We start from the raw sequence: 14,222 nt of genomic DNA on the forward strand, positions 1-14,222 counted from the left end.
AAATATTTCAATTCTCCAAGAAAATGACGCTCACATGAAAACAAGTATTTAGTGTTAGCATTATTATAGTTATAGGGACCTTAGGCATAGACAAAGAAAAGTATAGGGATTTGAAATACTGAAAAAAAATATTAAGACTTATAGCAAAACTTAAGTAAAGTACAGAAACATGTTTTCTCAAATCTAAAATATTGGATGATGTTTTTTCAGTAATGGATAATGCATTTTGAAGAAGGTAAAAATAAAAAATAACATATTTTGAATATTAGAATGATAAAGCTTGACTCGTAATTAGGCTGAATTTAAATTGAAATTATTTTAAAAATATGATTTATTTGTTAACAAGTTGACTCAATTGAATTTACTTCACATGTCCGAAATGTTATTTGGCAATACACTAGGCTTGGTTTTGCTGTGCTAAGTTTGTAAAGCATCAAAGCCAAGTTTCCCTCAAATCAACTAGGTAAAGCCCAACCCACAATCCTGATTATTGTGATTTTGCATCAGGTTTGAAAGTTCTTTTTTTTTTTAATTTTTTTTTCTTGTTATAATATAAAATCTAAACTTTAATAATTGAAATTTCAGTACAAATAAAAATCTTTTTTTCCCCTTCAAGAAGGCTAGCCAAGGCTAGAAGAGAAATAAAGATCAAGTACTGGGTGCAGATAAAAATCTTAATGCATCTATGCCGAGAAGACTGAGTGCTAAGCGTAATGAGGGGATCCGGTGAGAAAGAAAAAAAAAAAGGTAACGAAAGATGAGTGGGTAGAACCGTAGAAGATCGATTGTCTGGCATTAAGAGGAAGAGAGTGCGTGTGAGTGTGGATAAGTGTTAAAATTTTGGCAGGCTGGGTCAAGAACTCAAGATTGAGATGTGAGGAAAACAAGATGTCGTAAAAAAAAACAACAACACAGTTGGCTTGTGGGCTTAATCTCAGCCTAAGCAGGCTATATTTTGCAGGCCTTTTAAGTTTGAGCCTGAAAGCACTAACTTGTCTGTTTGTTTGTTTTCATTTTCAAAACTTTTTTTTTCACAACCACATTTTGCAAAATTAAGCCTGCTTTTAGAGATATAGAAAGAAGAGGCCAGCGTATAAACCTGCATGAATTTCTGAACTTTAAATGTCACATATAATTTATGAATGTTAAATTTAATGAAAGGAACTAATTGTTCACAATATGATAAATTAATATTTGTATTTCTATTAAAGAAAATACCCACATTAGTTATTAACAATACTTCAAATATAATTGCCTTTAATAAAAAAAGATATGCACTTCTTCCGTTCAAAAATATAAAGCATTTTTAATCGAATCTTACTCTTCAATAAAGTAGTTGCCTATTTTTCAATTGATCATATTTTTTTATATTTATCCCTATTAAATAATCTATAATAAATATAAAGTCATTATTAATATGAGCACTTTTGAAAAAAAAAAAAGTAATGATTATCCCTCAAAAGATTAAAAATACTTTACATTTTTTAACATTTAATTTTTTAAAAAATATCTTATATTTTAGATAACAAGAAAAATATCACTTATAGATTCTATTATTGTGAATAATCAACAAGTCAATCAATCAATGTGTAAAAGTTGGCACCAAAAAAAAAAAAAAAAGGCCAATCCGTATGTAATATAAATTTTGTGGCAAATCACACATTCATGGATGGGCACAGCCAGGCGAGCATGTAATGTGGACCAATGGTTCTTTTTACAATTAAAAAAAAAGGACTTTTAAAGAAAAGCATTTAAAATATAACCATCTGTGTTGAAATGGAAGGAAGGCGAGTGAGATACAATAGACGTCTTTTTCATCACAACATCTTCCTTCCCATTTGACTCCATTAATATCCCAAAGCCCTGAGCCAACTCTAAACCTTCAATTTTTTTTTTTTTTTAGCAAAACAGAGTCAAATTTAGTAATGACCAAATATATATATATATATATTATACACACTATTTCACTTGTAAAAAAGAAAAGAAGGAAAGCAATAAACCCTAGCATACAACCTAAACAAACAAACAGAAACGAACAAGTACAAGCTACCCAACCCCATTCAAACCAAAACAAATCAACCAATCCCCTTCTTCTTCCATGGACATCATCCTTGCGATACCAATCCTCTCATTGAATGAGCTGCAAGCATAATTGCCTGTCCTTGAAACCAAAGACAGACTACACCCCTCAACAGATCCCCATAATGCAAAACACTGCTGCAAATCATCCCAATACTTCTAGTCACAACCCTTTTCATCCACATGCAATGATCTTCAATAAAGCTCCTGAGACAATTAGCCTCAAGATCACAGTACCGTCACTAAACAAGTCCTTGAGCCCCAAAACCTCCAACACAGCTAAACATTCAGCTTGAAAAGCAGATACAGCATCAACAAGCTTCCTTATTCCCCTCCAAATATCAACCACTACAGTCCCTCCCTAATATCCCAATAGCTGCTTTGCCTGTACGAGCACAAATACAATAAACCCCATCCACTTTAATTTTTACAGAACCAACATCAGGTAACTAGGATTAATATCCTTCCTCTTCTTATTCTTAGCCATACAGACCCAATAACACTTCGTTCTCAACTCACCCCCACAGCACTAGCAATACACCCATTAATATTCATCTCAGCCCCTTCAAAGACAAATCTACATTTGCTCTTCCGAATGGACCAGCAAATCGCAGAAAAAAGAGCCACAGCATAATCATCAGTACCAAACTTTGGCAATAACCAATCCTCAAACCATTTATCAAACCTCCTGACCTTCCTGCTATTAAATCTCTTCAAGCCAAAGGAGAGCCAAACCATATCAAAACTCTAAACCTTCAAATTTAAATCTAAAAGTTTTAAAAAATATGTTTGTTAATTTGAAAAAAAATGGTCCCCGCAAGTTTTACTATGCTTCAATTGCTCGCCCAGTTATAAGACATAAGCAATGTATCTCATGCAATAAACTTAACATACCTAAAATAAAAATCTTTCACATATATTATATATAGAGAGAGAGAGGGAGTGTGTGCGGGGAGTTTAAGGGGGGAAACTTCTAGCATTTTGAAAATATTCGTCACAACATAAATACTACTTCTTTTTTAAATAGAAGATAAACTATTATGTGTCTTTTTATTTTTATTTCTAAACAAAATTATAAATTTCAATAAGTATTTATCACATTTTGTTCAAATTGTCCCTCATCAAAACAATGTTTATTAGACAAATTTATTTCATTAATTATAGGAATAGTTTAGTTCAGATTTTTTAATTTCAAACATAATTATTATATTTAACAAAAAATTTTAAATTGTATTAATTTATTATTTTCTCCTATATTTGAAAATGGAAGGAGTAGATTGAAATCTAGGGAGAAACTTAGATGTTTTCCTTTACAATTAAAAACAGTAGTGAAATAATGATTTAGGACCCATTTAGTTGTTGAGAAAAAAATGAAATGAAATATGTTGATAAAGAAATAACAGAGCAATTGAGTATAATAAAAATGTTGGTCTCTAATGGCATAATAAATCAAAGGTGGGATTTTAACTAGAAAAATGTTCACATTTAGTGCTTGTATTTTAAATAAAATTATCTCCAATAAAATATATGTATATAATAAAAAATTTATCTCAAATAAGATGATATATGTATGCAATAAAAATATGTCAATAAAAAATAAAATAATGATATAGATTAATAAAGAAAGAAATGTTATTGAGTAGGATGTAGGATCTCTCTGTTTTTTTATCTCATTTTTCTCCACTTCTCTCATCTCAACCATTTATTAAATCTATAATTTTAAAAAAATTATTTAATAAAATAATATGAATGATTGAGATTGAGAAAGTAGAAGAAAAATGAAATAAAGAAATGGGGAGGTCTCTCTCCATTATAATTTCAAGTACATAGTTCCTATAAATTATCTTCTTAAAAAATTCCTCACATTTGGTTTTTATGGTTGGTTGACACTATATCATGGCCTTTGTCAAAAATATCTTATGACATTTTATGTAAATTAATAAAATTATTTTTTAAAAAATTAAAGTTATTCTCTTAATATAAGTCGTTAGACAGAAGGATTGAATTTGTTTGACTAGTTACGAATAGTATGTTAGAGATACTATGTAGGGGGAAAAAATCAATGCTTTAAACAATGTTATAGTTATGCTATCATCTCATAATATTTTTTCAGAATGATTTAATATTTCATATTATATTCACAATTTTATTTAAAAAAATATCTCATATACAACAAAGAGAACTAAAAAAGAAGCTATAGGTTAGCCATGATAATAAGCCAGCTAGTTTGTATAATATTTTTTTCATGAATCAAACATGAATAGGAAACCATTTAAAGGACCTATATAAAATTTGGCATTTTAAATAACATACATGACAGGCTTTGTAGGTTTTAACTAGGTTTTGGGCATATATATATAATCTACCAACTTCATTACATATTAAATATTTATATATCATATAAGATTAATATTAATTATACATATGTAAACAAACCGGCCTGACAAGTTTATAAACCATGCCGTATATATTTACCTGAGTAGGCTTATCAAATTTCAAATTCTTGAATCCGGACTGGAGGGAGCCAGATGATATTATTACAACAAGAACTCGAGGGAGTCTGCGGCGCGTGTCGGCATCTGGATCGTTCGCTTCGGTCAGGTTCACGCAGGACACGTTGACGCGGAGACGCGCCGCCATACGCGGCGTTAGACATTGACCCGAACAACAGCAACGGTAGAATAAGACAGCGCATGAGGAAATGGCTCTGGATTCCACTTGCCAAGAAAATGCTTTTGGGTTATCCAATTCCCATGATGATGGAACTCCGGTTTGACTCTTGACTTTTACTCTGCCTTTCCAAGAAAGCAGCACAGCTCGTTTGAAAAACATGGCGAATTAGGATATACATAATCTGAATAAATGGTTTCATAAACCAGCGGCATGCAAGCTTTCCAATAAGTGAGAGATCAGCTCAATCTCGCTTTTAACTTGAGATAGTGTCTACCTTCTAATTTTTTTTAAACAAATTATGACCTAAAGGCTAAAATAAAAACACACGTATAAGGAAAAAATTATATAAATTTTAGATAAATATTAATTACTAATAGGTCATATAATATAAAAATTTGAATAAAAGACGCATCGTATAAGTGGTAAATTTTTAAGTTAAAAAACTCATAAACATCATATAAAAATAAACTTTATATTAGATTTATACTTACACATATTTTTTTAAAAAAATAGTAAAGAATTTATTTTAAAAAATACTAATGGCTTTCAATTATTTTTTATGCGTTATAATGATTATGTTGTATATATTTCCTTATTCTCTGTAATTATAGATAGAATTATTGGTTAAATAAACGAAAGATTGAAACAGTAATATAAATAAAAGTTCTAATGAATCAGTATCAAAAAATAATTTTAACAAGTCACAACAACATCTGTAATTTATAAACAATGCAGCTTATTTAAGATTTTTGGACGGGGTGTGATTAGAAATTAATGTTCAAATCATCTTAATAAAAAATACATTTTTTTTAAATTCATACTTCAAATGAGGCAAAACTTCAATTAAAATTCCATTTGATGAAAAAAAAATAAAACCAACTACAGTAGCTCATGGATTTGTCTGGGTCCAAAATCCTCTCCTTTAAGGGGAAAAATTAAATAGATAATTTTTCATCCAACAAGCCATTTAGCTAAGTACCTCACCTAAGCTAAATTTTATATTTTAAAACCAGTGTTGGTCTCAGTAAAAAATTATAACTACTTACATATTATTCCTTGATTTTATTTATAAAGTAAAGAGAGAGAAAAATTTAATTCTATTTATAAAATACTTGTTAATTTTTAATATTTCTCTTTACATTTTTACTCTTATTAAATGTTTTGAATAAAGATATGAGTAATAAGATTTAAAAATATTTATTAAGGATAAAGATGATAACTTGTTAAATTTTAACATAAATTAATAAAATTAAAAAAATTAATTATAATAAAATATGTTAAAAATAATTTATAAATAATAGGATGGGGCTTGAGTTTGAATTTCAAATTTCAGAGTATGTGTGAATAAAAAAAAAACTAATTCCAATAGTCATATAAAAGAAAACAGCACTTCATAAACAATATTTTCCTTCTTTTTTTTCCTCTTGAAGTTGATTGGCCATTACCCAATTGTAAGTAATTATTTAATTTTTAAAAGTCAAAATATCGCTGAAAAATCTATTTAATTAAATCTGAATTATATTAGATTAGCATTCAACTTCGCCAACCTCTTCGATTTCTATATAAACGACCACCGAATTCGTCTCTGTCTCTCTCCCACCTCTTCTTCTCTCTTCCTGATTCATCGTTGTGTTCTGCTTCCCTTTCTCTCACAAGGAGAGCTCAAGCTCGTTGCTTCTTCCCTCTTGCGGGGTCAAGCATTCGGTTTCCTTTCACGGTAATGATTCCTCAGTCCTCACAATCTCATTCTCTTCTGCATTCTATTTCTGTTATAATTCTTCAATTGAACGCTTCAAAATCTCTCAAAAATAAAGCATCAAATTCTATTTCTATGTCTTCTTCTCGGCTTGATGTGTTGCTTCTCCTGAGTGATTTGACTTTTCAAGCGCGCTATACGGAATATCTTCGTATTTACTTCAATATCTTTTTCTTTAGCTAAATTTATCTAGTAAATATCAATACGATGCTCGCTTGAACTTCAAATTGTTACCGGACATTATGTATTTTGCTTATCGTGTTGTATATTTTTCTGAATTTGTGTGAATACAAGTCTTAGGTTTAAATTGCTTTGATTTTGACGATTTTTTGTTTGAATTGGCGATAGATGCCGATTGTGAAGCCTGAAGCATCGGGAGATTCCGAACCGTTCGTCGAAATCGACCCGACCGGAAGGTACGGCCGATACGGTGAGCTGTTAGGGTCCGGTGCGGTGAAGAAAGTGTACAGAGCATTTGATCAAGAGGAAGGAATAGAGGTGGCGTGGAACCAGGTAAAGCTGAGAAACTTCAGTGATGAACCGGCCATGGTGGAACGGCTTTACTCTGAAGTGAGGTTGCTGAGAAGCCTCACCAACAAGAACATCATAGCGCTCTACAATTTCTGGAGGGACGACGAACGCAACACTCTGAACTTCATCACTGAAGTCTGTACGAGCGGGAATCTGAGGGAGTACAGGAAGAAGCACAAGCATGTGTCGATGAAGGCATTGAAGAAATGGTCGAAGCAGATTCTGAAAGGGTTGAACTATATGCATACGCACGAGCCTTGTATCATCCACAGAGATCTCAATTGCAGCAATATTTTCGTCAATGGGAATACTGGCCAGGTAGCAATTTTTTGCTTCGAATCGAAAAGTTTCTGCTGTTTGCCCCCCACATGTTTGCTTAATTGTCAAGTTGAAAATGGTATCCAAATTGAAAAGGAAACAAAAATATTAAAATGAGATATTGGTGTCTGGAAAATGGTTGGAAAATCAAATTTGATTTTGCAGTTATCTGTTGAGAACTTGCCGTTGCTTAAATCAATGAAAAGAGAAAAGGTCAAGAAAAATAAAGGAAAGAAGAAATAAGAAAATTCAGCATGTACTTTGTCAAATTGGAAGCTTTTTTATGAGAAATAAAGTACGCAGATCACGCATTACATTGTTAACGTGAATGAAGGAAAAGAAAAGGGTAAAATACAATTCATTATCTTGTGCTCTGGTCCTTTAGAAAGTTGACATGATGTTACCATGAGATTTTTTTGTTAGTACAGCACTACTGGTTCTTTAATTTCTTCAAATTGGATATACTTTGACACGAGCATCATGTGAGTTTAAAAATTATCCTATTTTCATGATTTTTTCCTTCTAAGCTTTTCCAAGATTTATACCACTCTGATTTTCAAATCTCCAATTATTCTCTTTCCAACCAAGCTCCATCCTCTTAAATTATTCCCTTTCCTCAGGACCATAGTATCAAAGATTTTGACCCTAAACAATACCGTCCTAATCAAATTGATATGAAACTGAGAGTAGATCATTTCTCAAAGAATATATCTATTTGCATGGTGAGTGTAGGTTAAGATTGGTGACTTGGGGTTGGCAGCAATAGTGGGGAAGAACCACTCTGCACATTCAATTCTGGGGACGCCAGAATTCATGGCGCCGGAGTTATACGACGAGAACTATACAGAACTGGTGGACATATACTCATTTGGGATGTGTGTGTTGGAGATGGTGACAATGGAGATTCCTTACAGTGAGTGTGACAATGTGGCGAGGATATACAAGAAGGTTTCTTCTGGTGTGAGACCTCAGGCACTGAACAAGGTCATGGATTCAGAGGTTAAGGCTTTCATTGAGAGGTGTCTTGCTCAGCCAAGGGCAAGACCCTCTGCTGCTCAGCTCCTCAGAGATCCTTTCTTTGATGGCATTGTTGACGATGACGAAAATAATAATTCTATTTCCTAATGACTCACAAGATGAGTGGTTCTAGATATGTAAAGTTTATAGTCATTATTTTCTTTTTATCATTAGTTAACAAATTATATTAAAAATAATCTCGCATCAACCTGATGGCTTCCTTTTACTTTGATTTATTCCCATCTTAGTTTACGTGTCATTGTCAATTTGGGGCAAGCTATTGCTTTTTTCTTTTCTTTTCTTTTTTAAAAAAGGCTGTCAAGTTGAATTGGATTGAATGTGAGTGGAAGTTAAAAAAAGGTGGCTGCTTTATTGAGGATGGTTCATGGTTGGTTATTTTATGCAATTTTGTGCACAAGAATTTCGTGTTTATACGAAACTTCAATTAATACTCAACTTGTCATAGAAAAGTTTCAAGTCTGACTAAGTATTCGGTCATGGCTAGGATTATTGATATGATTTTCGTTTTTGGGTCTGTGTTAACTTTCAGGAGTTCCAAAATTTTAAAATTTAATAGCTTTTTTTATACTAAATGAAATTCAAAAATTGACATCTAGGTTTAATAATAAGAAAAGCCATGATACGGAGAAGTAAGCGATTTCACTCTGGCATCCAAGTGCAATAATGTTATGGTGAGGAAATGCATGGCTTCGCTAATACTGCTAATTTTCTTTTCTCTATTGGATTCTTCGCCTGGAATGTAGTTGGATGTTAAATTTTTTATTTTCTTTCTTTTTTGTATTATGTTGTTTTATTATATATATATATATATGATTCGCTCCAAGAAAAAAATAATGTCAAGGTGATTTATGCAATGAATCCAATGATTCTAATGTTCTAAAACAATATTTTTTCAGGGAAAATAAATTTTATGAGGCAGATAGATTTGTAACCCTAATGCAATCAGCATCACTAACACCCCTGGCAAACAGCCTGCTAGTGGGGAATAAAAACAAAGAAGAAACGAAAAGAACTGCCAGAAAAAATGGAACCTAGGATTTAAATGATGGGAAAAAAAAATGTTATCATTAAACTAGCAGTCGAGCCTTTTGAGTATTATTTCATGTTTCACTCAATTTTTTTGAGGGATTAATATTACGTTTACCGATTGTAAGAATATCTTGAATTAAAAAAAATATTATCAGTAAATTGTGTAGCACAAAAAAAGGGTCATCCTGGAAATGTACAAAAAAATCTTGTCTCATTGCCAAATTCACTGTCTAAGTTAAAAAGGAGATATTGAAGAGACGTGAGAACACGAAAAAGAGATTTAACGTTGGCTTTGAAGTCAAAGAATAAGAGGAACAACAAAAAAGCAAGATATGGATGATTAAACATAACGAGTGGGATTAAATTAAATCGAAGGGAACAAATGTGAGGTGTGTGGATTCTTAAATATAAAAAGAGAAGGTGGGGAGGATTGTGGGAGAGAAAAGCTAATTAGGTTTAATTAAAAAAGACAAGTGGGTGGTGTGAGTTGTGACTTGTGACCCAAAGTAAAGGGCCTTCATCGTGCATTCCCACTCACCTTTGTTGCCAAATTATTGCACTCCTATTTTCTTCTTCATGACTCCTCTGTTTCCCAATATTCCTTTTTTTTAAAAAAAAAAAAATCAATTAGCCTTGTTGAGCTTTTGGGATTCCTCAAACATCAATCCTGCCACGTGTCTCAAATAATATTTACAAAGATATTTGTCATTTACTCACAAATTATTCACCAACCATCGTTATATCTGTAATGAGATTTAAACTCCACGTCTGATTGGGATATATGGCCAAATTATTTACCAGTTGAACTCATTTGGCTATTTCATTTCAAACATAATTCAAAGATGGAATTCAGAAACTATTTATTTCTTAGAATCTTGAGTGTTAAATGCTTGAAGAGGCACTAGTAAATTTTGAATATAAACTTGGTCCTTTTCAACAATTTCCCCTAATTTATGTTTACTGTTTAATATCTAACGCTCAACTTTTTTCCCCATTTTAATAGTTAATTTTTAAGAGCCATATTGATCCCAATTAATTCAAATCTCTCTGTCGGTCAAACCACTACATGCGCCTTAATAAATACTCCTTCTATTTAAAAATATAAAATATTTTTTAAAGAGTTAAATGTTAAAAAATATAAAAAAAATTAATATTTTGATATGTAATTAATATGTTTTTTTTTCAAAAATACATTTAATAATAAACTAATCAATTACTCATCTTTAAGTGAGACACTTTACTTAATAAGAGCCAACGTGAAAGAATGGCATAAGTTTATAAATAATTAACCAATATATTAGGAGAGTGATTTGGTTAAAAAAGTTTTATATTTTTTAATGTAGAGAGTAATTTCTTTTATTCACAAGATCTTAGCATGGTACATATAATATGGTGTTTTTTTTAATACGTATGCATAGTACATAGCATCATTTGTTGACCACGCAAGGAGCACACACATGCCCCATTTCCTGAAAATATGATGATCATGTTCCATGCGTGTATACAAGTTTTCATGAATAAGATAAAGCTGTGTTTAATTAGCTTAGTTTGTGTTCCATCTAAATCTGATAGAGATCAATATGTTTCCACAATTTTGTAATATATTATCCAATAAGTTATTTGGGAACCAAGTTAATATATCACGTAATGTGGGGAAAATATGTCTCTTTGCTTTGTTATGTCAACGAATGCAACTTTTAGATCAATACAATATAAAATATCTCAATATATATACACACGCGCACACACATATATCACAAAAAGAATACAAGTATAGGGTAAAAGAATAAATTGACTCATGAATTATAGGACTCTAAGAGCTTCTCAGATTCTAAATTTATTTTTTTTTATGTTCCCTTTCAACTGTTTGAAAATAATGTAATATGACCCTACCAATAATAAATATTAATTTTAATTGTTAGTTGACTAGAAAATTATAGAAAGGATATCAAAAATTATTGAAAAACATATCTTTAGGTTTCTGTGCTTTGCTCTTGATCTTTGTATTTTTATTTTTTATTGTTTTAAGTCCATCATATTTCTTTATGAAGGGATCTAAAACAATAAAAAATAAAAATACAAGGATCAAAAATATGAAAAAAATATATGAATCAATAGCAAAACACGAGTAAAATATATGGACATAAAATTATGCTTTTCCAAAATTATTAGAAAAATAAAAAATTACAATTAAGGATCCAAAAATTATAGACATTGACAAAAAAATTTGTTGGTCTTTTTTTATAATTTTTAGGCCTCTTTCTATTATTTTTTGATCAATTAAGGGTCAAAATTAATTTTTGTTGATGAGAGAAGTCAAAGGACACTGTTTTTAAAAATTAAAGAAGAGCAGTACATAAAAAATTAGTTTAGAATTTCAAATACTTTTATAGTTACAGTTTAAGGACCAATTTATTTTTTACCCCATAAACATATAACATGCTACATCATAATTTTTTTTAATCTGCTTCATCATGCTTTACTGCCATAAATATTAGATGAGATATCCGTGACAAATTGGCACAATAAATTGCACTCTTATCATGGTTCACCAAAGTATGTTGCACTTTATTAATATGGGTTGAGTCTAACAAAAAATATTAGTCTCTCTTAAATCAAGAGATAATGAATTAATATTTGAATTTCATTGAAAAAAGTACCTATATCTAATGCCAACTATAATTTGAACATAATTATTTTTCAATAAAAGAATACATGTATAACTATGTTGCAATTTTTGTAAGAAGTAATGAGTTTGATTTATTTGTAAGGAATTTGAAAGGAGTGAAATTATTTATAATTCATGAACAATATAATTTTTTTTACATTTTTTTTAAATATATTGATCGTGATTGATGCTTTTTTGTGTATATATATAAAGTGTGGATGATATGTAATTGTGTATTTGACTCCAAGTTCCAATCAGACATGGGCTATTTTTTTAATAAAAAATAAATTTAAAGATGAAGTGTTTTGTAGAAATTATTATCAATATCAATAAAAAATTTATGTATAGGTCCCTTAAAGTGAACTTATTTATAAATAAATTTTATAAAATTTAAAAACTACAATCAAGTCCTTTTAAAACTTAAATGCAATTTAAAATTGGAGTATAGAGATAATAATATCTCTATTAAAAATTCATTACATCAATTAATTAATTTATAATTATTTTATTATTAATTTATAATTATCACCTCAACTTTTTACAATTATAACTTTATATATCTAATTGTTAAATTAATCATGTTTTGCATGCTTAATACTAATTAAATAGAACTATCTCATTAATAATTTACATATATCACTTCAACAAATTATAACTACAATATCATATATTTAATAGTTAAATCATTCAAGTATTATTAATAAACTTTAACGCTCATTGTTTACAATTATCCCACTAAAAATTTATAATTATTATTTTAATATTTTACAAATGTAATTTTACATATGTAATTGTTAAACTTAAGAAGTAAGGGTGTTATTATTTTTATATTATAATTTCAAATTACACATGAATTCTAAAAAATCAGCCTAACAGTTTTTAAATTTCGCAAGACTCGCGAGAGTTATACATAATTTTTCATATCAATACATATAACAAAGCATAATGTTGATATATAGTCAATGTAAAAGGCAAACACCGGTCTATTTAGGGGGCCCATCCAGGTGGCGCAATGCAATCAAAGATTAATATTATGAGAAAGTGAAAATTTGATTAAGACTGAGAAATTCTTCTATGAATTTGGTTTATCACATTATTTATGTTCTATTTAATAAAAACTTATCTAGTTAGGTGAATATAAATGTAAATTGATTATGCCATTGATAACAATAAAACAAAAAAAGATAAGAAATTAAAGAAGTACTCTATTCTTAAAAAAAAGTCATAAAAAATAACGACATATTCTCTTCATTAAAAAATATAATGTATTTTTCAAACGGTTGGATATTTAAAAATATAAAGTATTTTTAATCTTTATAAGTATAATTATTCTTTTTTTTAATTGCCCCTATTAAATAAATTACTTTATATTTATTTTACAATGAAATAACCTATTAAATATGGATAAATATAAAAATATAGGGTTAATTTAAAAATAAGTAACCACTTTATTAAGATAAGATTTAGTTAAAAATACTTTATATTTTTTAACAAAGAGAGTACAACATTTTATTTGGTTGAATTGGTACTCCCTCCGTTTTTATATACTCCATCTGTTTCTATATATAAGATAATTTTAATTAAATCTCTCAAACTAATAAATATTTATTATTTAGTTAAAATCATATAAAAATACAATAATTTTTTAATTTTATCCCTAATAGTATCATAATTAATACTATGATAGTGGTGGAGAAAATATACAATTAATGATCTATTTTATTTTTCAATACAAGGGTAAAATTGTTTAATTATTTAAAAATATCATTGCTACCCTTTATATTTAAGGTCAAAATAAGTTTTTAGAAAATACCTTATATATAAGTACAGAGGAAGTATAAGAGAAAAAAATTATATTACATAGTTTAAGAAAGTTAATCAACCATAATAATTATATCTGAAAATAAAAAATTAGATAAAAATGTTCTATATTAATCAATACAAGCATGCATTAATTATTTCTCATTAATGTAAATTACAAGGGGTGATTTAGAAAATTTATAATAAATATTTATTGAAATAGGTGATTTTATTTATATAAAAAATAAATAAAAAGTGATAGTTTCTCTTACAAATAAAAATAAAAGGAGTACAATTCTATTAGACAAAGCATGCAAAATATGATGCATT

The 14,222-nt window shown here is 29.2% G+C and overlaps 1 protein-coding gene across 1 annotated transcript; it reads left to right on the forward strand.

Annotated features, from left to right (window-relative positions):
* Positions 1-6,311: 6,311 nt before the first annotated feature.
* Positions 6,312-8,750, forward strand: LOC129318467 (probable serine/threonine-protein kinase WNK11). The gene is made up of 3 exons (XM_054963243.1): positions 6,312-6,469; positions 6,857-7,357; positions 8,090-8,750. The coding sequence occupies exons 2-3, from the start codon at positions 6,857-6,859 to the stop codon at positions 8,480-8,482; spliced, it is 894 nt and encodes a 297-aa protein (XP_054819218.1). The 5' UTR covers positions 6,312-6,469; the 3' UTR covers positions 8,483-8,750.
* The last annotated feature ends 5,472 nt before the right edge of the window (positions 8,751-14,222 follow it).

This window comes from Prosopis cineraria, unplaced genomic scaffold (assembly GCF_029017545.1).
Source record: "Prosopis cineraria cultivar Desert tree isolate PC_DT_omini unplaced genomic scaffold, ASM2901754v1 PC8, whole genome shotgun sequence".
Classification (NCBI taxonomy): Eukaryota; Viridiplantae; Streptophyta; class Magnoliopsida; order Fabales; family Fabaceae; genus Prosopis; species Prosopis cineraria.

What these genes read in the sequence shown, in the direction of transcription:
- LOC129318467 (XM_054963243.1), top strand. Translation starts at nt 6,857, where the DNA reads ATGCCGATTGTGAAGCCTGAAGCATCGGGAGATTCCGAACCGTTCGTC. An exon ending in TCAATGGGAATACTGGCCAG is followed by an intron (nt 7,358 to 8,089) that starts GTAGCAATTTTT and finishes TGGTGAGTGTAG; the next exon opens with GTTAAGATTGGTGACTTGGG.